This window comes from Kluyveromyces marxianus, chromosome 1 (genome assembly GCF_001417885.1).
Source record: "Kluyveromyces marxianus DMKU3-1042 DNA, complete genome, chromosome 1".
Taxonomy (NCBI): domain Eukaryota; kingdom Fungi; phylum Ascomycota; class Saccharomycetes; order Saccharomycetales; family Saccharomycetaceae; genus Kluyveromyces; species Kluyveromyces marxianus.
The window spans coordinates 294652-320102 of NC_036025.1; the positions used below are offsets into that span (position 1 = coordinate 294652).

At 34.3% G+C, this 25451-nt stretch overlaps 9 protein-coding genes across 9 annotated transcripts; 6 read left to right on the forward strand and 3 right to left on the reverse strand.

The window, feature by feature from the left end:
• Positions 1 to 25: 25 nt before the first annotated feature.
• On the reverse strand, positions 26 to 4144 carry LAA1 (AP-1 complex accessory protein LAA1; the record flags this gene model as incomplete). The annotated part of the gene is made up of 1 exon (XM_022818263.1): positions 26 to 4144. One exon carries the CDS (start codon positions 4142 to 4144, stop codon positions 26 to 28), a length of 4119 nt encoding a protein of 1372 aa, XP_022673681.1.
• Positions 4145 to 4414: 270 nt separating this feature from the next.
• KLMA_10145 (uncharacterized protein) lies at positions 4415 to 6391 on the reverse strand (the record flags this gene model as incomplete). The annotated part of the gene is made up of 1 exon (XM_022818274.1): positions 4415 to 6391. One exon carries the CDS (start codon positions 6389 to 6391, stop codon positions 4415 to 4417), a length of 1977 nt encoding a protein of 658 aa, XP_022673682.1.
• A 3369-nt stretch (positions 6392 to 9760) lies between these two features.
• On the forward strand, positions 9761 to 12304 carry KLMA_10146 (cd12148 domain-containing protein; the record flags this gene model as incomplete). Its single annotated transcript, XM_022818285.1, has 1 exon — positions 9761 to 12304. One exon carries the CDS (start codon positions 9761 to 9763, stop codon positions 12302 to 12304), a length of 2544 nt encoding a protein of 847 aa, XP_022673683.1.
• A 628-nt stretch (positions 12305 to 12932) lies between these two features.
• KLMA_10147 (uncharacterized protein) lies at positions 12933 to 13328 on the forward strand (the record flags this gene model as incomplete). The annotated part of the gene is made up of 1 exon (XM_022818296.1): positions 12933 to 13328. One exon carries the CDS (start codon positions 12933 to 12935, stop codon positions 13326 to 13328), a length of 396 nt encoding a protein of 131 aa, XP_022673684.1.
• A 189-nt stretch (positions 13329 to 13517) lies between these two features.
• Positions 13518 to 14519, forward strand: KLMA_10148 (F-box-like family protein; the record flags this gene model as incomplete). Its single annotated transcript, XM_022818307.1, has 1 exon — positions 13518 to 14519. One exon carries the CDS (start codon positions 13518 to 13520, stop codon positions 14517 to 14519), a length of 1002 nt encoding a protein of 333 aa, XP_022673685.1.
• Positions 14520 to 14571: 52 nt separating this feature from the next.
• Positions 14572 to 16923, reverse strand: RCY1 (Rcy1p; the record flags this gene model as incomplete). The annotated part of the gene is made up of 1 exon (XM_022818318.1): positions 14572 to 16923. The coding sequence occupies one exon, from the start codon at positions 16921 to 16923 to the stop codon at positions 14572 to 14574; it is 2352 nt and encodes a 783-aa protein (XP_022673686.1).
• A 232-nt stretch (positions 16924 to 17155) lies between these two features.
• PRP21 (Prp21p) lies at positions 17156 to 18265 on the forward strand (the record flags this gene model as incomplete). The annotated part of the gene is made up of 1 exon (XM_022818329.1): positions 17156 to 18265. One exon carries the CDS (start codon positions 17156 to 17158, stop codon positions 18263 to 18265), a length of 1110 nt encoding a protein of 369 aa, XP_022673687.1.
• Positions 18266 to 19114: 849 nt separating this feature from the next.
• On the forward strand, positions 19115 to 20842 carry ECM25 (Ecm25p; the record flags this gene model as incomplete). The annotated part of the gene is made up of 1 exon (XM_022818340.1): positions 19115 to 20842. The coding sequence occupies one exon, from the start codon at positions 19115 to 19117 to the stop codon at positions 20840 to 20842; it is 1728 nt and encodes a 575-aa protein (XP_022673688.1).
• A 315-nt stretch (positions 20843 to 21157) lies between these two features.
• Positions 21158 to 25255, forward strand: BUD5 (Ras family guanine nucleotide exchange factor BUD5; the record flags this gene model as incomplete). The annotated part of the gene is made up of 1 exon (XM_022818351.1): positions 21158 to 25255. One exon carries the CDS (start codon positions 21158 to 21160, stop codon positions 25253 to 25255), a length of 4098 nt encoding a protein of 1365 aa, XP_022673689.1.
• Positions 25256 to 25451: the final 196 nt, after the last annotated feature.

The following is a 25451-nucleotide window of genomic DNA, read 5'->3' on the forward strand; positions in this document are numbered from 1 at the left end:
TAAATAAAATATAATAAATATATAATCAAGGCAGTATCTCTCCGAACATCACAAACACAAACCCTTCTAGGTCAAAGTTATTGATGATTGATGGATCTTGTGCACAGAGGGAATCGACTATCTCTGGAGAGTAATGTTCACGGATTGTTATGATCCACAATGGTACTAGCACATTGAGGTACTCTTTAACAAAATCGCCCTTGGTATTTGCCCATGCTCTTAATATACTAAGCTTCACCTGGAGTTGTTTTTTATTTAAAGGGAATTCTGAAGCTCCAATTTTAAGGATAGGTTTATTTTCAGCAACTTCTAGTAAACCATCCACCAAATAACTTACTACTCTATTTGATAACGACACGGCACAAATATCAAAGGCACAACATATAACTTCTGGATAACTTGGTCTACTAAACAACGGATTAACAACTCCTGTAATCAACGCTGTATATTGCTCCAATAAATATGACGATTCATCTTCAGGATCCACAACATCTTCATACACATCCAAAATCTTTTTCACCAATTCTAATCCACTTACTTGTAAAGAAGGAATATTTGAGACAGACGCTGTATAGCATATTTTTAATATTGAACTCAAATCTTCATCTTTACCTATTAAATCACGATACACCTCCAATAAAAATTGCAATGCATAAGGACTCATATCAGGTATCTTTAATAAAACGTTTAATCTATTCTCATGCTTGAGCCATCCATATATGTATTTTCTTAGGCTTCTATACTTTGGAAAAACCAAAAACGAAGTGAAAACTAAACGATTTAAAACGACATCTTCATAATTGCCCATTTCCAATAAATATTCCACCGAAACCTTAAAACCTGACCTAGGCATACCTCTCTTCAAAAATGACAAAATTAACGACCTCACAATCAACATCGACATTTTAAAGTTAAATAATGTTTCCATCTTGAACATGGATACTAATTCACTTATCTTTAATGAAACTGCCTGAACATCAGAACACGGACACATATTAAGTGATGACAGCACTGCTTTAAATTTTACCCTAATATTCCGAAGATCTGGTCCAATAACTTCAGTCAGCGCTTTCAAAGCGTTTCCAACACCAAGCAGCATATTAAACTCACTGTTATAACTGTTACCAAATCCAGATACACTACCTGGTTCATAATCATTCGAGAATACCATATTAAATAAAATATCCATCACTTTACCAATTTTTAATTTATCATTATAATACCTTCTCATTAAAAGTATGATTAAACTATTTAAACCAGAGGTATGGATAACCGGGTGTTTATCTTTAAGGAACTGTTCAACAATATCCATAATCACATTAAGATTTCCTGAAGTAGGATCATCTTTAAATATTTCACATACCATATTAAAGTTCATTCCACGTAAAATAGGTTCTTCCTTCTCCACTATTCGATTAATAAGAATATTAACCGTATCAACACCAAATTCCTGATTACCAGAACGTTTAACTGCAGCACATATGAAAGATGCAATTCGACTTTTTATATCATAAAGATGGTCGTCATCGGCAAACGAACATTCCTCCATAATAATCATTAATAATTCAGCTATTTTAGGGTCCAATGCCAACGCCGCTTTCTGAATTTCATTCAATGTCAAATGGAGACTGAAAAGTATATTTGCTTTAATAATTGCACGCCTTGAAGGTATATGTTTATTAGTCAATAAATTAGAATTCAATGTCTCCAACAAAGACCTCTGAACAGAAGTATTAGTATATGGAAAGCAAAGTGAGAATAACTCCAAAGAAACATCAACTAAAGCCACATTTAAAGGAGGTGGAGCACCAATATCCAAAATAATATGCGAGTAGTCAAAACTTCTTGACCTTGGAATAGCTTTTAGACATAATTCTTCGAACAATGACAAAGAACACATAGAACACGAAACACAAGGAACGACAAGAGTTGAAAGACCAATATCCCCACTATTTTTATCACATAAAACTGTCAAAATACTGTCTTTTGAAACATCAATGCCGCCAGATTTTATAATATTTTTTTCAAATAAATTCAAATCAACATTCTTTCCAGCAGAAACAGGATTGCTAAAATTTCTAATAGCTGGTAGAAGAGCAGATGTGCTAACATCTTTGTGCACTAGAGGACAAATTAATAAAAACACTTGGTAGATACGATGTTCATATCGAGACACACTCTCAGATAATAACTTATTCTCGAACACTAAGGAATGCTTAAAATTCATACACTTCGACATCAAATAAAATATCTGTTTGGCAACATCTTCATTCAATTCATTAGAGCGCAAAAATGATATCATACAAGACAAAGAATGATTCCTAATCTCTATGTTTTTCAATAGTTCTTCATCATTATGAAAAACAGCAGTGTGTGTCAATATATTTCTCCAAAATATAAACAACTGAGAAGAGTGTATCTTCGTGTATTCCGAATCTTGATAACATAAACACCCAGTAAGCAAAATCCAACATAAAAGTTCCTTTTCATAAAGTAAAGGTTTGGTAGACAGTGAATTACTTTTTAAAGTACCAATAGCAAAACCGGTGACTTTAATAATTAAATCTGGTGATATGAAACCTTCATCTTCAGGAACTATAATGGAAGCAAGAAGTAGTGCCAAACCATGATTTTCTGCAAAATTGAATCCTTTCTCTAACTCGAATTGAACAGACAACTTGTCAATAATATCTTCAACCATCTTTCTAATAATATATGGAATATTCATAATAAATCGTTTCAAGCATTCTACTGCTTTTATTCTTAATGGCAACAACTTAGATGAACACAAAACAGTAAACTCTGAAATAATTTTCGAAATTAAATCATCATCTGTCCTTACACTAGATGGACTATCTTCTAACAACAAGGAAATAAAGTCCATGTATAACAACGTTCTATCAACTCTTTCAGGAGAAAAGTAATAACTGGTATTATTCAACACTTTCCTAATTATCTCACCTCTAGCACCATCAGATAAAAATGGTAATACCTGTTTATGCATGATATTACAGGCTTCAATATAATCATGATCCCTGACTTCTCTATTGAACTTCAAATGAGGGAAAAAAGAATCCAAAAAGACGAGATAACCATCACCACCTAACAACTCTGTTTCAACAGAAAAATTAAAGTCAGTCTCATCACACAAATTAACACAAAGAAACTGATGAACAGAATGAATAACAGCTACAACAGCAACCCTATCATTCATTTCACTAATTATATTTCCATAAAACTCAAGAACATTTTCCATTTTAATAACGTCAGACTTCACATAAAAATGTAATATTTCAGCCAAAGTTTTCGCCAATGGTATCCTCAATGGTGAAACTCCGCAACTATAATTAATATACTCAGACAACTTGTAATATAGTGTTTTCAAAATATCACTTTTGTGAACAGAGAGGAATTGAGAACCACAAAAATAACAAGGAAAAGATTCAATTATAGCTGTAATAAAGTCAACAGGATAATCGTATTTCCCTTCTTTCACATCAGAAATTACTTCCTTTGACAACTTCATGAATTTTTGAACGTATTGAGTTTCAACAACAATTTCGGAACTTAAAGAACTTATAGCTTGAAATAATCTCATTAATGAGATTATATAATTTGAATTGAAGTATTTTGATTTATCTAGACATTTCTTAAGATCTTTGAAAAGCACAGAAAGCACCAAAGGGCTTAATGATTTTAAATCATGAGAAAAGTTCTCATAAAGACTGCAAAGTAATGTTAGTGCATAATCCTTCACGACGGAATATACATGAGTGCTCTTATGCTTTTTGAATTTCTTCTTCAGCGATGGGTCATCTACAACTTCCTCAAATCGTTCAGCCAAAATGTTTGCTGCTAAAGTTGAAATATCATACACCTTACTAGGCTCTTCAGTGTATAACTCTTTTAAACATAATGTTATAACATGAGACAATTGGTACGCCAAGACTTTCGATTCATACTGTTCAATATCAGTTCCTTCTGAAACAACCAACTTTTTCATAAACTTCACCACATCATCGACAATAAACGAGGCATTTCCCGCCTTAGATGATAAAGAATCCGTAGTCCAGCTAATTAAAGACTCTCTCTTATTCTCCGAAGAATCTAAATTCTCGAACAAAGAAACATATACCTCGGTCATTTCTCTATATCAACTTGGACCTTTCCAATTAAACCATAACAGCAAACAAGTTGAATGTTATGCGAGTCAAACATTGGATTATACAATTGAAGTAAATAACTCTTTCTTAAAATAACCTTGGTAAGAGTTAAATTGGGTTTAAACAGGCCAAGTGTTTAAAAAAAAAAAAAAAATCAATGTAATTCCTAAAACAGAAAGGTAATATATAAAACCTATATCTTTAAAGGGAAAACGTATGAAATAAAAAAAGAGAACTTTTATATACATCTATTAAATAATGTCATTACAAAACTGACTTAAAATTTTATTTATAAAATCATTGTCGACTTCAACTGAATCAGTACCAACTGTATCAGTAGTCGAGTAAACGGGTTCTTGTTCTTCAAACACCACATCCTCTATATCATTATCAATAAAAAGATCAGATAATTTACTGAATTGTTCGTATTCATGTTGTTGCTGCTTGGCGATAATATTTTTTAGGACTTTATCTGATAAATCTACACTCTTTTGATTAAGCTTTTCGAATAACGAATTCAAAACTTCAAAGGTTTTACTAGAAGCATGAGAAACATTTTTTAATCTTAGCAAAAGATTAAATCCATCTCGACAGTCTTTCTCAATTTGAGAATCAGGAACTGTGGATTGTTTAAGCTTCGTCTGATGCAAAAAGTAAAGTAGGCAAGCAACGCTGAAGAAGATTGTATGAATTGAAAACCAATAAACAGCATTCAAAAGTTTCTGCTCATCCATTTCCACAGCTAAGCGAATTACCTTTCTAGCAGTATTGATGCATTTATCTGCCATATGAATTTGGAACTCAAAGTTTGGAAACTTTTCGACTTCCAACACAATATAATGAATGAATGGTCGATATATCATAATCTTGGCATGCAGAAAATCAAGGTGAAGGTAACGATTGGGCTTCAAATACGTTCCTTCTTGTTCATTAGTTGGTACAAAATTTGGTTTTAACTGGTAAGGTAAACATGTTAACCAATTGGAAAGTTGAGATTCCAACTTATTTATTTCTTTATGAGAAATAGATGTAACTTCCAATGACATCGGATAAAGAATATTATGAGTGTGATTCATTATTAGAATTAATTTCGTATGTTCATTATTCATTCCAACCGAGCTAAGTTTTCCCTTAGGCTGCGGAAGTACTTTATCAAAGAAAATTTTATCATCATCGATATCCATGGGAAATTCCTGATCTATCAACGATCCATCGAGGGAATTAGGGAGACCTAATATACAATTCATATAAATATCGGTCTTGTATATTGTCCAAAAAAGTCTTTTAATAGTCTCTTGTTGAAGAACGTTCAAATTCTGGAGAGATGTCTTACGGTGGAAATTGTGTTTGATAGCGCTTCTTAAAGCAAGTCCGATATAAGAATAACCAGAAGAAAGGTTTGCATTACATTGTAAAAAAATCGTCAACATGAATATTGCTTGTAATGATTCAATATCTTGAGAGTTTATAGGATCAAGCAAAGATTTCGCTTCAACAAAGTACTTGTGACCTTCATCCTGAAAAAAATCCACTACCTGTTTATTATCTTGCTCCGGGGAATAAGTCTTACTGAACAATGCACCAACAGCAATAACCGAATAAATCAATGGGAGCATTCGTACTTGATCCTTTGACATGCTGTTATCCGAAACAGTGTAAAAGGACTCTACGACATTAATAAAAGTAGGACGATGATAAAACCTGAAAAGCAAACATGCTGAGTCCCATGTTTTCGATATAAGATTTAACGCAATCTGTTTTGGAGGTAAAATTAATGGACGATCAAAGTTAGAAGGAACAGATGGAATATTCGGGTTATTTCTTGACTTCAACAGAGCTATAAGAGAATCTGTAGTCAAAGAATCTGAAGAAAAATCAACCTGAGGGTATAATTTTTGAAGAACTCCTTTAAAATCAACCTTTTCTTTACGAGTATTATTATTAAGTTTTGTTTTCTTCGTCTTTACAGGAGAAACAACTTTAATGGGCTGCAGGGTATCCTTATTAGACCGCTTCTTCGATCGGTTGTTAGACACGTACTCGCACTTAACGCCAAACTTCACGCAACTTTTACAGGGACACTGGCCATCACAGCGAACCTTCCTCTCTTTACAACTACCACAAGCATGTTTTACCTTATGACGAACAGGCTGCAACTCATTTGTTAAGGGCTCCGTTGCCAACACGGACACATTAGGGATTTCAGTAGGAAGAGTAGAGGGGATCATTACAAAATGCTGATAAAACTATAGCACAAGTAATAACAGGCAACCTTGCGCAATAAACTGTAGAGAAAACAAAAATGTTCAATGTAAATCCATCGAAAGAGCTATTAGAATACTCCGATACAACACCTTAAAGTAACGCAACGTATCGTTGGAGGAAATAACGAAATAACGAAATAACGAAATAACTCAATGATCAAGTCCAAACAGGTGAAGGTGTAACAATATCTATAGTAACGCTATGATACATGCATAACAGAAACAAAAAAAAATTATTTTTTTTTTTTTGAATATCTTTCTAGACTAACCACTGCCAAAAACCAAAACTAGACATTGGAAGAAATTTAAACAATCAATGGTGCCAAGAAATACATTTCAACTGCACCCCTTAATAGCTATTAAAGAAAAATACTTTTCTACTCATTTCATACATAACTAAAAAATGATAATGACCTTACATTAAAAAGGAACAAGAACAACAATCCAATGCACAATATACATTTCACACCCTTTGACAAAAAAAATCCATACGATCTTCAGACTGAAAAATTTAATGACTGTAAGTCCGGAAAACCCCCACCCATTATAACCCACTTTACAAGATACCCGGAACGTGACAATGTTACTGAGACAAAACCATTAGACCGAATTTTTTTGACGCGCGCACTACATTCCAGAACGGTTAATAGACAAATTCGAAACACGGACTTCCAGGTCTAGGCAGAAACCTAAAGTAATTCGGGTAACCAAGCAATAGTTTATATTACCCGGCTCATACAATATGTAAATACCAAAAAAAACTAACTAAAACGTAGATAGGAGGGGTACGCCAGGAGCACGTGTAAAGTGACATAAAATCGAAAAATTCATCTTTGAGGAGGAAAACAAAAGAAAAACAAATAAACGAATAAAAAAAATTATGCGCTACAGATTACATGCAGGGTCTTCTAGCTCATTCACTGTCCCCACCGAAAACGCGGATATTAACTTCCACAAATCGGAGATACAAAGTTTTTATGCGTAAGCCTCCACTTTCCAGCGGCACAAAAAGAAATACAAGCCATTACAACCACAAGGCGAACTACGGAGGATACTAAGATACCTTTTCTAAATAAAGAGGAGAGCTACAATCACCCACTCCGAACTTTGGACATCCTCGGAACTATCGCAAGCTACAACAGTACACCAAACGTTAAAATCAAGTTTCACAGTTCGGAGTGAGGGGTGAAAACTAACTTCAATACCAAAACGGCTGCTTCCGGGCTACAAAGTGATCTAAAGAGAGGCCATGCTCTCAAACAAAGTTACTCCAATACCTAAAAGAAAGGAGACGAAAGAGCGACAATTCGGAAACTACAATCACACACCTTCACAATTGAAAGAAAGCCTGCAGGGCTTGATAGATAGGTAGATTTCAAATAGGTGTCCAACAGAAAAATAGGTCTTTTACTAGAGGTTTATATACAATACGAAAGGAGCGGAGGCATTGATAAGTCGGTCAAAATTACTCCTTCTTTCTCCTTTTCTCCAGGCATCGATTTGCTATATTTTTCCCATTCGACAGTCCTTATTTAAAGCCTAGGAAAGCAGAGTACAAATTTTTATAGACATTTGAGATCCATTAGTCCGTGACAGATTGCGAAAAGTACTGCTATACTAGTCGCTTTCAACAAAACAAAATCTAATAAACTCCGTGTAGATAGCTGTCCGTCGAGCTCTTAGAAAAGCGGGTAGCTAGGTTAACAAGAAGACACGGAAAGAACGACGCTGTTAAAATCACAACCTGTTCCCAAACTAGGTTCTGAAATCTGTTGCGAATTCGTCATCTCACTTTTTTTTCTTGTTTTTTCCTTCGGTATCGCCTCATTTTGAGAAAGGACACATTCACAGCCTTTCGTGCATAACAAACTAGCGCGTTATCTAAAGAAACAACACCCACGCGCAGTTTCAATAAGGGTCAGGTGATCATTTAAGGAGACATTAGTGTAACAACGGAAGGGGATACGCCGCTGCACCCCTCAGTTACTGTACAACAAGTACGCACCCCACTATATTTTATTCGCTGTTAAGGTCACAAGGACCACATCTAGAGTTTATTGTGAAGGTGTAAACTCCGAAGCATTAGGAAAGGGATATCTCTTCGTGCAATAAGTTCTTAGAAGCAAAGGACTTACTGATATTACCCGGAATTTGCCCCACCGTAATTTATTGCTACTGCTGCAGTGCTTAGACGTCTTATACGGTCGTCAGCATATCTTTTTTCACTGTCTCTGCAAAAGGGGTATTTGAAAGTACATCATCCTATTGCCCCATTAGGTAGTTTCCCGAACTTAGTACTCTATACTACTAAGTTTTCTTGGCTTTTTGCAGTCTACGATAGAATAAAGGTCCTACCAACGTGGATACAAACGTGGGTTATAGTAAGACGCTAAGCTAGACTGTCTATTAGGTAAAAAAAAAAAAGGCAGACCACATTATTACAATAGTAAAGCTACTTACTACCAAAAGGAACTTTAAATCCCAACATAGAACTGAAAAATACAGTGCTTGGTCTAGGTGATCAATATCGAACATTCTCCATAGATAAAGTCCGAATTGAAAATTAGCACTTTTGTTGTCAAGCCACATTTCAGTAATACAACTCTGCTCTGTCAACATATTAGTCTTCTGCTAATCTTTGATTGTCGTTTTTACTTCAAGGGGGTTAACCGTCAACTGTCAGGAACGAGGACAAAAATTAGGGGTTCAACTCAGAACGGCTGTAGCACAATCGAGAAGAATTAAAAAAGAACTATCACCACATCTCTTTTTTTTTTTAAGAGAGGTTATAGTATAATATTTACGAAGTGGTATTACTTTTGGTTCCTTCTAGGCAACCAGACTCGAATTCTTTTTTCTTTGCCATTGTTACCGAAGCAGGGAAATACGTAGAGTAACCGTGGGATAATCAAATCCGTTGTACTCTGCGGGAAACTTTTACAAATTTACCGAGACAATCTTCGGAAGTTAATGGGATAATTTGCAAAGCTAGTCTTTATTTGCATATTTTATTCTATACGTTAACATACCGCTTCTTTCAACAGAAAACTTCAAGGTAAGTATATATTAACTATCACTTTCACTAGGCTCAGAGGTTACAACAAAAACATACTTTATCTTTCGGTTCAATTAAGCTCGTTAAAGGTACATCCAATCAAGTAAGGACTCTACTTTCCTTGCCAAATAAATTGCTTAGTTCCCCATATTTTTTTTTTTTTTTGGTTTTCTGTTAATTCGTCTGATTTGACGTTGGATTTGACACATTTCCCTTAAAAACTGTCCTAGAGTAAAAAAAGTAGGCACAAATTAAAACCTAATAATAGCACATGTACAATGGAGGCCCAAATAGAAAAAGAAGAACATCATGAAGCTATTGGAAGTAATAATAGCTCCCAACTTGTAACACCAAAATTTTCCCCTGTTTCTATGAGTAACGTGAATAGTACAGAAACTTTAGAGAACTTGCATTCTTGTAGAGCTCAAGTTTGTGATAGATGCAGGAAATTGAAAAAGAAGTGCTATGGTACAGGACCATCATGTACAAATTGTCTGGTGACAAACAATCCTTGTTCGGTTACAACTACTTTGAAACGGAAAAGAAAGCCAAAGCCAACTAAATTAAGCCCAATTGAAGTTGAAAATATAAAGCTCCGGCTGAAACTCCAGGAAATGGAAAATTTATTGAAGGAAAATAGTAGCCATCATGCAGAAGCCATGCACGATTCCAGACATTCATTGGTCAAGATTGAAGACCTTAACTCTTGCAGTCTGTCATCTTCGCAATTAAATTCCTCGAACAACTCTGTACTTCATTCACCCGTCTCAAATGACGACAATGGAACAATCAACAGTTACCACTCAAAAGACAGTAGATCTCATTCTCAAAGTGAACTTGATAACGATTATGACACAAAATATAACATAGACTGCTCGGCCTCGCTTCAAAATAATGGAAAGATCAGAAAGAGAAAAATTCAAAATGTTATATCCTCCAATTTCAAGTATCTAATCAAGACCAGATCTCTGAAAGTTGACTTGAGTATGATGTCTTCAATGACAAAAGTATTACTACCAAATGAAGACAACTATAATGGACCGGCCATTATTGAAGAATACTCAATTGTCGACAACTTTTTACAGCAAGACTTCATCAAAATTCTAAAGGAACAAAAATCAAACATCAGTCACTATCTAAAGAGATTTTTCACGGAAATCAATGTACTCTTCCCAATTATTCTCGAAAAAGACTACATGCTCATGAAAGCAGAAGAATTGATGCAATCTGTAGGAGTTCGAAATTTTAACACCAACGTTATAAATGATGAACACAATCTTTGTATTGTTTACAAGGTGATTCTAATATCAATGTTTTACATTAAGGATTCAAGTGTAAGAAATGGTTATCTAAAAACAGTAAAACACTTGTTGTCAAGATTTGAATGTTTGGATCCAATTAACACATTGAAATGCTACTTGTTGACGCACTTATATGCTCAAATGAGTAACAATAAACCACTTTTAGTTAGAACTAATGGCATGATCTCTTCTCTTGCCATCAATTTAAGAATTAACAAATTCAAGGAATGCAACGAATTGAAAAGAGAACTATGGTACATTTGCTACTGTTTTGATTTTTTCTGTAATGACCCAAATAATTTGGATTATTCTCTCAACAGATACTTCAACGACATGGAATTGGTAGACGAAGTTAGTAGTCAAATATCTGACGAGAACACAGTTGACTCGTGTGAGGCAATGAGAATGATTCACGACCATTCTATTCTTAGGGAAATGGGGAACTCTAAATTCTTACTCCAAGTGATAGATGTGAAACGTGCAATATACAGTAACGAAATTACTGTTTATGCTGGCATCAAACAGTTATTAAATCTTTCGGAGCTAAGAAAATTATCACATTTGGATGATCTACAAAATGAGTTGAAAGAGTCCGTCATGGCATTTAAAAAAGAAAACTACCAATATGATTTTCATATATGCTTTCCAGTACTATATTACATGGATGCATTAATATGCTTGGAAAATTCCTATATTAAAAGTTTGATGTCTAAAGTGGAAAATAAAGTTAGCAGCAGGAATGCAACAATTAGCAGACATTTGAAATCACTTTTCAATTACATTGATACCTTTTTGAGGTTATGGACCACAAACATAGAAACTTATGACCACATTCCTTTGATTAGTGTGAACAAACTACTTCATTACGGTACCTTTATTCACTGGTATGTTACCGAAGATGACTCTGAAAATCAGAGGACCAAGAAGAAATCTAAAGTAAATCCAGAAGTTGAAGAAAAAGTCATCAATATGCTAAAGATGATTGAAGACTTATTACTTAGACATACGTTTGTCGATGAAAATTTAAAAAATACTAAAGATGTCATAACCAACTTAATTCAGCAATTAGAGGAGAGTAAATCTTCTGACAATGAAGAAGAAAAGGAGATGTATTCTAAAGATTTCAAGCCTTTCAGAAAGATAACAATAGGTGACATCAGTGACGATATCACTGTTAGTTTGCCATTAGATAATAAGATAGATACACTGAACCAAACGGTAGAACCTTGTGAGCTACTCAATGATGTTAGTGATGATAAAAGTTATGAACAAATTCCGCTATCATCATACACAAAATTGACCAGCAATCAAGATGTAGAAGAACAACTGAACAACTATGTCTCCGGATTTACATTCGAGAGCAGTAAAGATAACATTAATTCAGTGGGTTTAGTGTTACGGTCACAGGAAAGTGAAACATCAAATCGCATTTTGAGACATAACGAAAATTCGGAATTCTTCAACATGACGGATACTGTTGACTTGAAGAGAATCCATCTAAGTACCAACGATTTCTTTTAGGTAAAATATTACAGGAACGAATTTTTAGATTATAATGAATATATGTAACGTTTGATGTAACAATAAAGTATGAACGATATTATGATATTTTCCTTTTATTATTATGATTTTAATAAGAGTTTAGAGTTCAGTTTTTTTATTTTTGACTCTATCATATTTCTTTCTTATTAATTCATTAAGAGTATGCCCAGCTGGCCTTTGAACTTTCTGTTCATAGGAGTAGTAACTCATCGCCCCTACACAGATGGCAAACAATGGATCCAAAAAGCTATATTGAGGGATAAAATGTTAGTAAACCAACATAAAATTCAAAACATTATCATAAAGCAAAGTAATATAGTATTAGACATACCGTCCTAGTAGATATGGTGCAGATGTAGTCATTTTTTAATCGTTGTTCCTTTAGATTGCTTGGCCTTGCAAACTAGCCATTCTTTTGGTCTAATGGAATGTAGCAAGTACATTGTTAAGATCTTTCAGGTTTTTCACCTATATCTTTTCTATGAACTTTTAAAAATAAAGAGTCTTGTAAGAGAAACACGTAAAGTGCAGAGGACAGGAACTAAATAGTGTAACACTTAGGAGATAAGAAAAAACCTCGAAAGCGCGAGAAACACAACATTATACGATGGTGACAACGACAACAACATTTGTCCAAAATAAAGTAGCAAAGAATTATACAGCCCATTTGGTACCTTGTAAAGTAAGACAAACAGGCCCGACAACAGAATTTAACGACCAGTTCATCTTGGATGAGGAACTTATAGAACCAACCCAGCAAGGAAAAAGCGTAACATATATAAGAGGAAGAAAGATTGTCGGAGATGAATTGAGGTTCGAAGATAGCTCCTGCTTCGTCGTGAAAACATCTCAAGACGGACTTGGAAACAATTTGGTAGAGCCGGTATTTAATGTAGCCAAAATTGTAAATTACGAACGAGAAGGTAACGAGGAAAGATTGATTAATGAATTAACAAAGTTTGAAGAGTTAAGACACTTAGAATCCCTTATTCATACACCTTGAATATGACCTATAATATATGTAATGTTTAATCTTCAAACTTTAAATTGCACGTGATAAAGAATATCTCTAAGTACAAAATGCTTACGTCAATTATCAAATCTCCAAGCATTTAACCATTAAATACAACAAATACAACAAATAAGAAAATACCTAAGAAGCGCAAGAAAGCAAGCCATCAACAGATGTCAGATGGCAACGCTAAAAAGGACCGGTGATAACGACTTAATACTCAAGAAGTCTAAAGTATCAAAGGTCTATTTGAATAGTGAATTTAAAAAGGATTTTGGATGGTTCTTACAGACAATTCCCCATGAAGTTTTGGTAACTATTCTCAACCAAATATCAAATAAGGAGAAAATTTCTCTTGCAACTACCTGTAAAACGGTAAGGCATATCTTAATGCCATATATATTTGCAAATGTGAAGTGTCCCTGGGAACAATTACTGGATGAACCCAATTGGCCCCTCGATCCGTCGATACAACACCTTATTGAGTCATTGCGAATAACTACATCATGTTCAAAAAATGAATGGACCTACCCATTTCAAAAGCTCTTTTCAAATTCGGAAATTAATAAACTCCGCAACCTACGATCACTACATATAAACAGCTCTGGCTCCACCAGCTTCTTCAAATACTGTGATGTGGCAGAAAACTTGAAAGAATTAAGCGTTACTACTACTAAAGAAAGATCACTATTCAGCTTAGAACATGTTAGGCCCTTTAAAAATTTGGAGTATTTGAATGTTTCCAATTTCCAGATAGATGACTTTGTAGAGGATGGCGCTTTATGTCCAAAACTTGAGAGTTTAAGGCTAAATAACTGCTCATGGGAATATCCGTTCGAAATTGAGAACTTTGGCAGAAACAAAATTCGTTCGTTGAGTCTCGAATACTCTAACTCGTTTATTATCAGTGAGAGGTTCAGAGATTTTTTGACTCATCCTGGTTTTACTTCATTGGAAAGCTTAGAAATAACTAATACAGAAACGAATCTCAAGTTGACTATATCACTGGAAATTATGAAGTTAATTAAAAATATACCGACGCTACGGGTATTAAAATTAAAGGGAAATATCTATAACGAAACCTTGAACAACTTTACCAAGATTGATGTTGAAAATTGTATGAATTACATTGCCCTGGATAATGTAAAGGTTTTCTACTGCAGTTTCTTTTCTAAAGGATAAGAGAAAAACGGTACTATTAAGAACTCTGCTACTCAGTATTAATTTTCCGAAACTAACATATAACACAATCAGAAACGCCAAGACCGTACATAACTTTTTCGACATCTTTCCTGACCTTGAACCAATCTGTCCTCCTTTGAACCAATTCATAGATTTCCTCTTGTGTAAAAACACCTTGGAATTTACCTACATCACAAATTAACTTTCCCAGCTCTTTAGAGTCCTTGCCTGAAATTAAATAGAGTTGCCCTACAGACTTCAGTCCAAGGAAAAAGGGGGTAATGTTTTTCTGTTTTAGTTTTTTGGAAATGAAATCATGATAGTAGTTTAGATCTGCTATCAAAAATACAGCACCATCTTCTGATATAAGATGCTTTTTAATATTTTTCACTACTTCGTCAAAGAATCTCTCGCCAATTTCCTGTTGAAAAACATCTATAGTTCCTTTGTCTGTAGCACCTGTTAATAAAAAACAATGTTCAGAAAGAAGTTCCACATTTGCAATAGCGCACTTAGATGGGGCTATTTCTCTTCTGGAAGCATCCTTAGGATCAGGATTGAAATCATCGGGAAATTGCATAGTATTGAACGTAAATTCAACCTGATCCATTAATTTATCGATACCGATGTTTAACCCATTGGCAACATAATCATCGAGCATTGTCTCGAAAACCTTTTTAGTGTGAACAACATCATTAAATATATCTTTATTTTTATCAATTATCCCTTTGGCTATCAACTCATTATTATAAAAAATCGACAACATCTGCAAGATAATATCCCCAATATTAATCAACTCTGTAAACTGAACTAGGGGTTCCACTTTGTTATCATCATCAAATGTTCCATTTGGGCTAAGGGAGGCTAATTTGGTTTCATTGGCGTCATAGTCTTTTAACAATTGAAGAGCAGTTTCAAAGCCAAGTTTTATATGCTTCTCGCTTAATAAAAACATTAAAATTTTGTACATTTCTTGGCATTTTAACTTTACCACTGTCTCAAACACTTCTACATCTTTAAAGAGGTAAATTTTTTCCATATGTTCTCTACAAGCCTGAATGATTTTATAACACAAATCAAGACTAACCAAAGAAGTGATATTTTGTAATTTATTATTCATCTTTTGTAATGTATAAGACACTTCTAAATCTTGTTCCGCCTGGGATTTCAGAGTGTTGTTGTTGATTTTGAATATTTTTGTAAACGATTTAAGGAAGTTGGTTTTACCATCTAATAACTCTTCGTTCGTCATATTACTGTTCTTTAGAGATTCAAATAACGCCTCATCTTTTGCCTTCTGTTTACGCTGCGATTGTTCTTCGTAATCTTTAAGCAAATCTTCAGTGGTTGTAGTGAAATCTTGGACCATAGTATCAAAGAACTTCTGGATTTCCGGCTCTAAGTACAATTGTATGAAGTCGCTCACAAACCTTTGATAAGAGGTACCTGCATTAACGTTATCACGAAGTTTTTTCACGAAATGAGAAGATAATTTACTGTATATTGTGGGGAGAGACATAAGACGTTTATTTTTGGCATCAGGAGTGTTACTGCTTGATATTTGAATTTGGAAATAGGGAATAAGATGATCTTGAACAAAGTTTTCTGTGTATAATACTATAACAGGATATCTGTCTTGAAAAAGTTGGTCAGTTATCGATATTTTTTCATTGAGAAATTGAGTAAATGTATCCAATGCTAGTTCTAATTGATCATAACGAAGTTCATCATTTTCGTCAAATAATTCCTCCGGAAGTTTAATGCTTTCAGGAAATTCATTCTTAGATTTGAAGAAATCAACAGCGCTTACTTCATGGTCAAGAAGCAAAAGAACTTCCACGAATTGTGAACAATAAGAGAAATTTTTTTTATCAAAATTAAGATCTAGTTCCCTTATGACACTTGTTGTGAATAGTTCCTTAAATATTTTCAGATTTTCTTGAACTTTTCTGTGATAGGGCCAATCATTGCTATAGGAATTAATGTATTTTTCAAGGACTTTTATAATCTTCGCCTGCGTGAGCGGCTCATTATACTCCTCCGGAAAAAAGTTCGCCACATCATTGTGGTATAACCTCTTTACAAATGGATGTAGCAATCTGTAAAACAATTTGTATGCAACTTTCGGATCCCTGGGATCGAATTTAGTACAAGTGACTCCAATATTAGCTGCGTTTACTTTGACATCGCTAGGAAGCCTATAACCAGGTTCTGGTTCTAGTCCTAGACATTTTACCCTATGTAGCCAGTAATTCTTATCTGTAGCTCCTGTCAAATGATCGTGGTACACCTTCTTGTTTATCTGCCTAAAGGAAATATAATCAGCAGGGTTCAAGCTAAAAGCAATATTCCTAACAACATTGCTAACTTTCAGAACATCGGAAAAAGTAATCAGCGATTCCATATTGCTCGGTGCTTATTTAATTGCTTAACATTAGATTGAGTACGTGAAGCAAACAAATGCTGTTCTTATTCTATTTATTGGTAGAGTTAAAGCGTTAAGTTTTACAACAACAGAAATACCTAAAAATCATAAATCTACAAAGTATTTCTGTTCCTACAAATATACAAAACACAGAATTCTGAAGTGAACATCCGCAAAGCCCGCAGTGTGAAAAGTGGATTGCAGATATAGAATGACTGACCTGTCAAACGATGATATACCTGATTGGATTGAAGTGCCTGAAGATGAGTCTACAAAATTGGATATTTTAAACACTGTTGAATATGTGCATCGAAACGGAACTGCATTTGAAGCAAAGTTAAATTCAGATAAGACAAAATTTGTTTTGCCTGGAAACAAATATTATGACTACTATTCATTCATTTTAGAGCGTAAAAGAAGTTCTCAAAATGCTGAAAGTACTGATGGAAAGGAAACTGAAAATCGACCTCTTGAACCTTACCCTTTTGTGTTTAGCACATATCGGAATGATGTGGGCAAAAAAGACCTAGATTTGATCAAGGCTACGGCACATTTTTGCGCAATAAATAGCGGCGTCGACTATTTAGAGAAACTACGTGCCAAATATTCATCAGATTCGCGATTCGCCTTTTTAAGACATGATCATTCTTTAAATCCTGTATTAACAGAATTCATCAATCAATATGAACAAATATCAGCTGGGGAATACGGACCCTTAGCTGACATTAAAGGGCCTATTAAGAAAATCTTGCTTTTCAGAGCATTTCAAAGAGCTCAGAGTCAAGAGTTTCAAGATGAACTTAAATATGAAATGAGAGAAACATCAAAGAGGCTCAGAATACGATTTTCAGCTTATCAATGGAACAAGTTTGAATTAGTTGAGAGGATAACTTTCTCAGAAGAGGATGAAAAAGAGGGTTTACCTTCTTCTGTTGATTTCGAGCATTTGAAAAGGACAAAACTTACACAAGATATTAGTATATTCAAGGAAAGAAAGGAAGATAAAACAACTACTAAAAGAAAGAGGAAAAACATGGTTATCAAAAAAGCAGGTGAGACTAGATTACAACATGAAAAATATCAGAATAACTTCAATGAACAAAATATTAAATGTCCAATTACTGGAAAACTCATACCCGAATCTCAATTTGATGAACATTTAAGAACACTATTAAGTGATCCACAATATAAAGAAGAAAAGGAAAAGTACGAATCGAAACATAGACTAACAAACTTAACAACCACGGAGGTGTATGAAAACATTAAGAAACTAGTCTCTGAGGAAAGCTCAGTATCTAACAAGAAACAGAAAACTAAGTAATATATAGTTATAACTGTCAATTATAATCAATTTTCTTTGGCAATACCATTGTTATATTTTTTTCTATATTTTGATTTAATTAGAGAAATTTAAATCCAAAATCTGTGTCAAAAAGTCAAAAGTCTGAAGTAAGGTTAAAATCAATAAAATATCCAACAATATTCCCAGTCAAGACATTATGAACATGGCATAATGGTTCCCAAACAACTATAAATAATTTCACCACCACTACTTTGTACAGCTTACTTACTCTTACTTTAATATTATTACTTAATCCAAAATATATACAAAACACAAATCACTTGTTGATTAAGTCGGTCAATACCCAGTAGGATAAAGAATATTATACCTGAATAAGAGTAGAACTAAAGATAATTAGCTTGAAGGGCCATATTTTTTCAAGTTCCGGCTACGTATATATGATTATATGAAGCTTTAACATCAATATACAAAAGTTCTACTGCAAATACGCAAAGTTTAATTGACATGCAGAGAATTAAAAACAAAGAGCATTCATTCTTGAGCCCACGAAAGCTTCGTCTTTTCCCAACATAGTTTTTAGCCAGCATGCATGGAACCATATGTCAGGGGTTCGAGTCTCCTAAGGGCAATCATTTTAATTCTTTGTTTACGTCTTTTTCTTTAAAACCTCAGGTTTTTGAAAAAAAGATCTGAATAAGGAAATATAATAATCAGATAGACATACTACGTGAATCGGAGCTTCTTTTTTTCGAATTAGAGACATCGATGCCTAGTTTACACTGCTAAAACATTAAAACTTCTCGTGAATACAAATATCCAAAATCCATTTGCTGGTGTAAACAGCTTAAACATATCGGTCAATAGAAAATGGTAAAATCAATTGACGTGAATGTAAATAGCATATTCTACAAATCATATTCGGTGGATCTGGAATCGGATTCACCGGTTTATGTTTTTGACTCCACCTACCTCCCAGCTTTTAGTTTGGTACAAGACAAAGAAGTCTACGAGCTACTCATCGATGGTTTAATGGACAAGGTTCTAACTAAACTGCCTAAAGAACCATTTACTCTAGTTGTGTTTAGTTCAGGATTTACAAGTAATGAAATTAGTTGGGTCTATGGGATAAAATTATACTCCAAGCTACCCAAAGAAATGCGTTATTTGATTCAAAAGACCTTGATTGTCCACGAGTCCTTTTTTGCAAAAACCGTACTACAAGTGCTAAAAAATGCCATGCGAATAAAAGGCCTGAATAACAAAGATTCCTCAACAGATGGCATCATTCATGTCCAATCTGTGACAGACTTAGCAAACTATCTGGATATAACTCTTCTTCGGATAAGTCTGAATGTTTATCTCTATGACTATCAATTCAATGAGAAGATAGAAGTTCCAGAACAATTTAGAGTGAAACCAAACAGCATTGCTTATCGTCAATATAGACAACTGATATTTGATAAAATATTCAAAAGGTTGAAAGCAGAAGGTCCTAAATCAGAGTTAGTGTTTCAAAAACCCGGATCATACAAGAGGATTAATATCCTTTTAGACGTCATTGAAAGGAATCATTATGTGGATCTATCGCAATGGGACATATACTCATTAGGCTCTGTATTCTTACACTTTCTGAAAAATAAGAGCAAGCCTCTCATTCCTCTAGATCTTATACCCCTTCCACTTGAAGATGATTTAAATTATACAAAAAAAACTTTTAATGCAATCATTGAATATAATGGTTATTATGACTTATTAAGGGCCATATTTCCTTTGTTCATCACTTTTCTTGACAATAATGAGACTACAAAACATACGTTAAAAACGCTCAGTAAGTCTTTAACACCAACATTGTGTAAAGAAAAGGTCTCGATTAAAAGCAGCGATAAACTCGCAATAGGGACAAGATTCATTAGAAACCTTTTGTTACATTTTTATTCAATTATTGATGAATTGGACTCGAAAAGTGCTCCTACTCTACCAGCAAGAATTATATCCGAACGTCCAATAAATCCACCTGCATTACCGAAGCCTAGAAAGTCGAGCCCAACAAGATATCCAGTCTCATCGTCATCTTCTGCAAGATCAAGATCTATATCGTCTGCTTCTTATTCTAAAGAGACGCCGCCTTCTTCAGCAAAGAGTTCATCTATAGAGTTGATAGGCGAAAAATGTACCCAAACAATAGGGGAAAAGCCAATACTGGAACCACCATCAACATTCATTTTGGAATCTAGAAATGACTCAGCAAGCTCCTTGGCAAGTAGTCAGAGCGTCACTAAATATAATTTACGTTCACCATCAAAACCGCTAGCTAAGGAAGCTATTAAAGACAACAATTCAGATACAGAGGATGATGAAATATTAGGATTACAAGACTTACTAGAACAGTTGACTATCGAGAAGAATGACAAAATAAAAAGTTTTGACAAAGAACTCAAGAAAAAGAAACTACTTCAGCAAAAATCTGCTAATAGCACAAAATTCTCCAACGAAGGTTATGGTGACATCACCAAGGGTAGTAAAGTCAGTAAGTTAGCAGCTTTATACGAAGAACGACTACAGGGTTTGCAAGCCCTTAATGACCTTACCAAGTAATTTTTTATGAAACATAAACATCAAAACGTACATAGTGATTTATAAAACGCCAAAAGTATTTCACAGGTATTTTGGAAGGTACTTTAAAACAAACACTTCTAAACGGTTCAATAGCGTCATGCAGTATTTTAACGGTTAGAGACCCTACATATTTATCGTTGAAGTGATACAGTAAAGAGTAATTTGTGGTTCAACTCACGGTGTCTAATCTTGCTTACACTTAAAAGGGATTGCGCATTTTATTTCAGTTTTTAGACTGCTTGCAGTACTATATCGTACTGTATCACATTTGAAAGGGATAAATTACCTTGAACGATGAGTTATAACACTACGCCTTTGTTTGGGCGACAGGAAACAATTAATAAAGAGGATGAAACTGATTTAGAAGTATCTCCAACCAAACCACTTGATTTAAGAGCATCAATAATTAGAGCACAAAATAGAAGCTCTTCTAATACAATAAGGTTTTCCACCATCGCCCAGCGTCTAACCGAAGAAGGTAAACATGCTTCAGTACAGTCATCTAATACATATACATCCAACGATACTTTTCTAACGGCTCGTTCAGAAGAGTTTCGCAGTCAGAATGAATTACATTCTCATCAAGGACATCCTTTCTCAGCATTTACAAAAAGTAAAGAAGCCTTGACTGACTTAAATAGTACACCGGTAGTACAAAATGATCAATTCATAGACAATGTCACACCTAAAGCTAATAATCAGGTCTCTAGCTCCCCCAGTGTCCATGGCCACAACTCGAATAATCATATAGTTGGACTTGGGCTAAGCCATGATGGGCACCAATATCAAAATTCAGACCATGACCCCAATGGAACTATCATTAGCGACACTGATGACGGAAACACTACTCAAGAATTTACTTTCGACTCTTATGGAAAATCTGCTCATAATGGTATTTTACTTTCAGCGGGAGAAACAATAGACACCCCAACATCAACAATTTCCAGAGCGAAGGAGGAAAATGAGCCTGTTTTACAAGGTTCAACAAAAAATGTTGGCCCTGAAGAAAAGGACGAAGAAAACTTAGCTTATCTCTTTATCATAGCTGTTCATTCCTTTAACGTTTCATCTCTGGAAAATAAAGAAGATGCTGCCATTTGCATATCTTTCGAGAAAGATGACGCAGCGTTTGTTCATAGTGTCGATGAATCTGGTTGGGGGGAGGTAACGTTAATCAAAAATATGCAAAGAGGATGGGTCCCATTTAATTATTTTGCGGATGCTGTAAAACAAGAAAAGCCATCCAAAGATAAGGATGAACTCGAGGTATTCATAGAAACAAGAAAACCCCTTGAACAGCTATTGTCAGCAAGTGCAAAGTTTATACTTAATCCTCAAAACAGAAAACTAGAGCATTCAAATCACTATTCTTTCGACATCAACTATATTAATAGAATACGTGATGGTGTGAAAACTCTTTTGTTAGAAACTGACTGCGTTTCAAGATCAAATGACTTTGTGCAAAAGAAACCAATGATAAAGAAGATGAGAAAAAGATTATTAGCAGAATGGTATAATTTGATGATAAAGGCGGATTCCTATAAAAATACTACGAGTACCACTAAAATTCAAACCTTGGTCTCATTAACATTTGCGATTTTGCGCAAAGCCTTCTTGTTCTATGAAATTTGGTGGGTGGAAAGAAGGTCATATGAATTAGAAAAACAAAACTTAAACCGTGGTTTGAATCAATTGCAAAGACCTAGTACCACTGCTATAAATAACAAACCAGAGTACTATTCATCGGTCACAAAATCTACCACAAGGAAAGAGTTACCAAATCTAAAAACTCCCCCATCGGCTTCCACTAGGCTTAAAGAAATCCATGATATACTATTTACTTACTTTGGGCTAATTTTAGGAAGGTTAGATATGATTGAACATAGTCCAGCTAATTGTGAAATATTAGAAAGCATTGTACATCAAATAATCTTACTATTGAGAGAACTATTGTATATTAGCCAGGCGTGTTCCTCTATCATTCAAGAAAAGTATAATAGCCAGTATGAGAACAACTTGGATTATAATCTTGATCCCCTACTCTCATTAGTTTCCGAGTTAGTTTCGTGCGTTAAGGTTTTCGTTACACAGACAATCAAAGAAAAATACGATGATAACAACAATATATTATTGCTGGATGACATTTATTACTACACAGACGAGGGTGAACATATGATCTTGATAATAGCCCAGATGACTAGACTAATAAGCAACGCAGTTTCTGGTTGTAATAATTACTTGAAACTGATTGGCGATTTCCAATTAAGTGATGAAAGGAAGTACCCAGCCTTTTATGAAATAAGAATATCACCTGAACAATTTATTAAAAAATGTTCTAATAACATGGTGAAGAAATTAAATAAAAACCCTGACCAATTTCATTCATTTCTCGAAGAAAACAGAAATAAAATTATAGAATCTCCTTCGTTCTCAAAAAAGCTTGCAAGGTTTTCCACCATTAGATCTGGAAATCAAAGTAACATCTTATCTCCCGGTGGTTCACAAATGCTATTAGACTACATGCCTGACAAAAAGTCTTTCTTTGGAGATCCACAGTTTGAACTATTTACTCCAGATCAGAACAATAGTGACGATTCGTATCAAATAAATGATACGGAAGCAATGAAAGAAGAAATTCTAACAGACAAGGAAGACCGTCTAATTGGAATTTCTTTTAGAGCTCTAGTGTTCATGGTAACAGATGAAATGAGAAAGTTTGATGAAAAGCTGCTGTTTACATTTTTATTGAATTACAAGTCCTTTGGTACCAGCGAAGAATTATTAGAATGCTTAATTTTGAGGTTTGACACTAAAGGCCAGTCAACAAAGTATGCCCTTGGAGAAAAGAACGGAACCTTCTCTTCTCTTGCATCAAGAGTCAGAAGTAGACGTCGCCAAGTTTGTAAAGTTATTAATATCTGGATCGAAAGCTATTGGGACTATGAACGAGACTATAAATTGATCCCAACGATGATAAATTTCTTCAATGAAGAAGTATCACAACATCTCCCAATAGAGGCCAAAATATTGATTGAGACGGCAGCAAAACTGGCCGCATATACACCAAAATATATGGAGAAACATCTAGACGGCATTTCACAATTAGTTCCTAGAAATGTGAATCCTGTGAAGAAAACGAACTCGATGATTTCTGTAGCATCTTCAACAACCTCAAGTCACTCTTCTTCTACCACAGCGACCATCGATGAACAGTTTATCGAAAGGTACGAGCTTACAAAACTACCCCACTCTTCTCATAGTACTATCTCACTTCCAGTTCCAATTCTAAGCCTAGGAAGTTCTTCACTGCTAACCAGAAGAAATTTGTCGGATATAGAACGGATCGTTTTAAATTATCGCGATATGGTTGGCTTCCCAAATGGTTCAATATCTACAAAGACTTTTGTAAGCAATTACAGTTTAGTGCAGTTGATAAAGGAGTGGATGAAACTAGTGGCAAATTCCAAAAAGCAATCATCACCAAGAAGTTTCATTCACAATGATCTCAATCTTTCAGAGTTGAATCCCTTAGAAGTGGCTAAACAATTATCATTGATCGAATCAAGTACATTTATTAGAATCACACCCTCGGAAATTTTGAAAGGAAAATATTCTTCTAAGAATATAGATTTATCAGACTCACCAAATGTGAATTGCTTGATAACTCTCACGAACCTTCTCTCCAACTACGTTTTGGAATCTATTTTAACTCCTGGAATTACTCTCAAGAAAAGGGCAGCAAGATTAAATGCATGGTTAAGAATAGCGTTATCAGCCTTGTATTTCAGAAATTTTAATACCCTTGCTTCCATTATGACAACATTACAGAGTTATGTCATTTCAAGACTCTCAATGATATGGAACATCCTATCTGACGAAGATGTGGAATTGTATGATTATCTTTCAAAAATAATCCACCCCAATAATAATTACAAAGTTTACAGGAAAAAGCTTGATCACTTAATTTCTGAAAGTTCTTCATCAAATGGTGTAATTTCTACAAAATCACTTCTACCAACTGTTCCTTTCTTCAATCTATTTTTGCAAGACCTTACATTCATTGATGAAGGCAATCCTAAGTTTAGAAATCCAGACTCATTCCGTCCTCATAAACTCGTAAACATCGATAAATACTTCAAGATTACCGGAATTGTCGCACTACTTCAATTTTTCCAAGTGGGATATGATATGGACAGTAAAATTTCTCATGTAAGGAAGAGAGATTCCTTTTTAAGTTTAACCGGTACCATTGATATCGATTCTAAGAGCATTAAACCTGTTCCAGAACTTCAGGAATTTATATTATTTGAATTTTGGAGAGTCAATACGTTATACATAAAAGATTCAGACAGAGCCTATGCATTAAGTTTGGAGTTATTACCCAGAAATTAGTTTTTAAACGAAAACAAAAACGAGTAACCTTATAGAATAATCGAATACTTCATCTATATATAGGGAGTAGACAGCAGTAGTATTAGTAGTAGTAGTTGTTTTTTCAAGTAAATAACCGTTTTATCATGTAACTGTGTTTTTTTTCAAACACCTTAAAGATAATTATTAATTTACAATCAATGTTAATAATAAATAA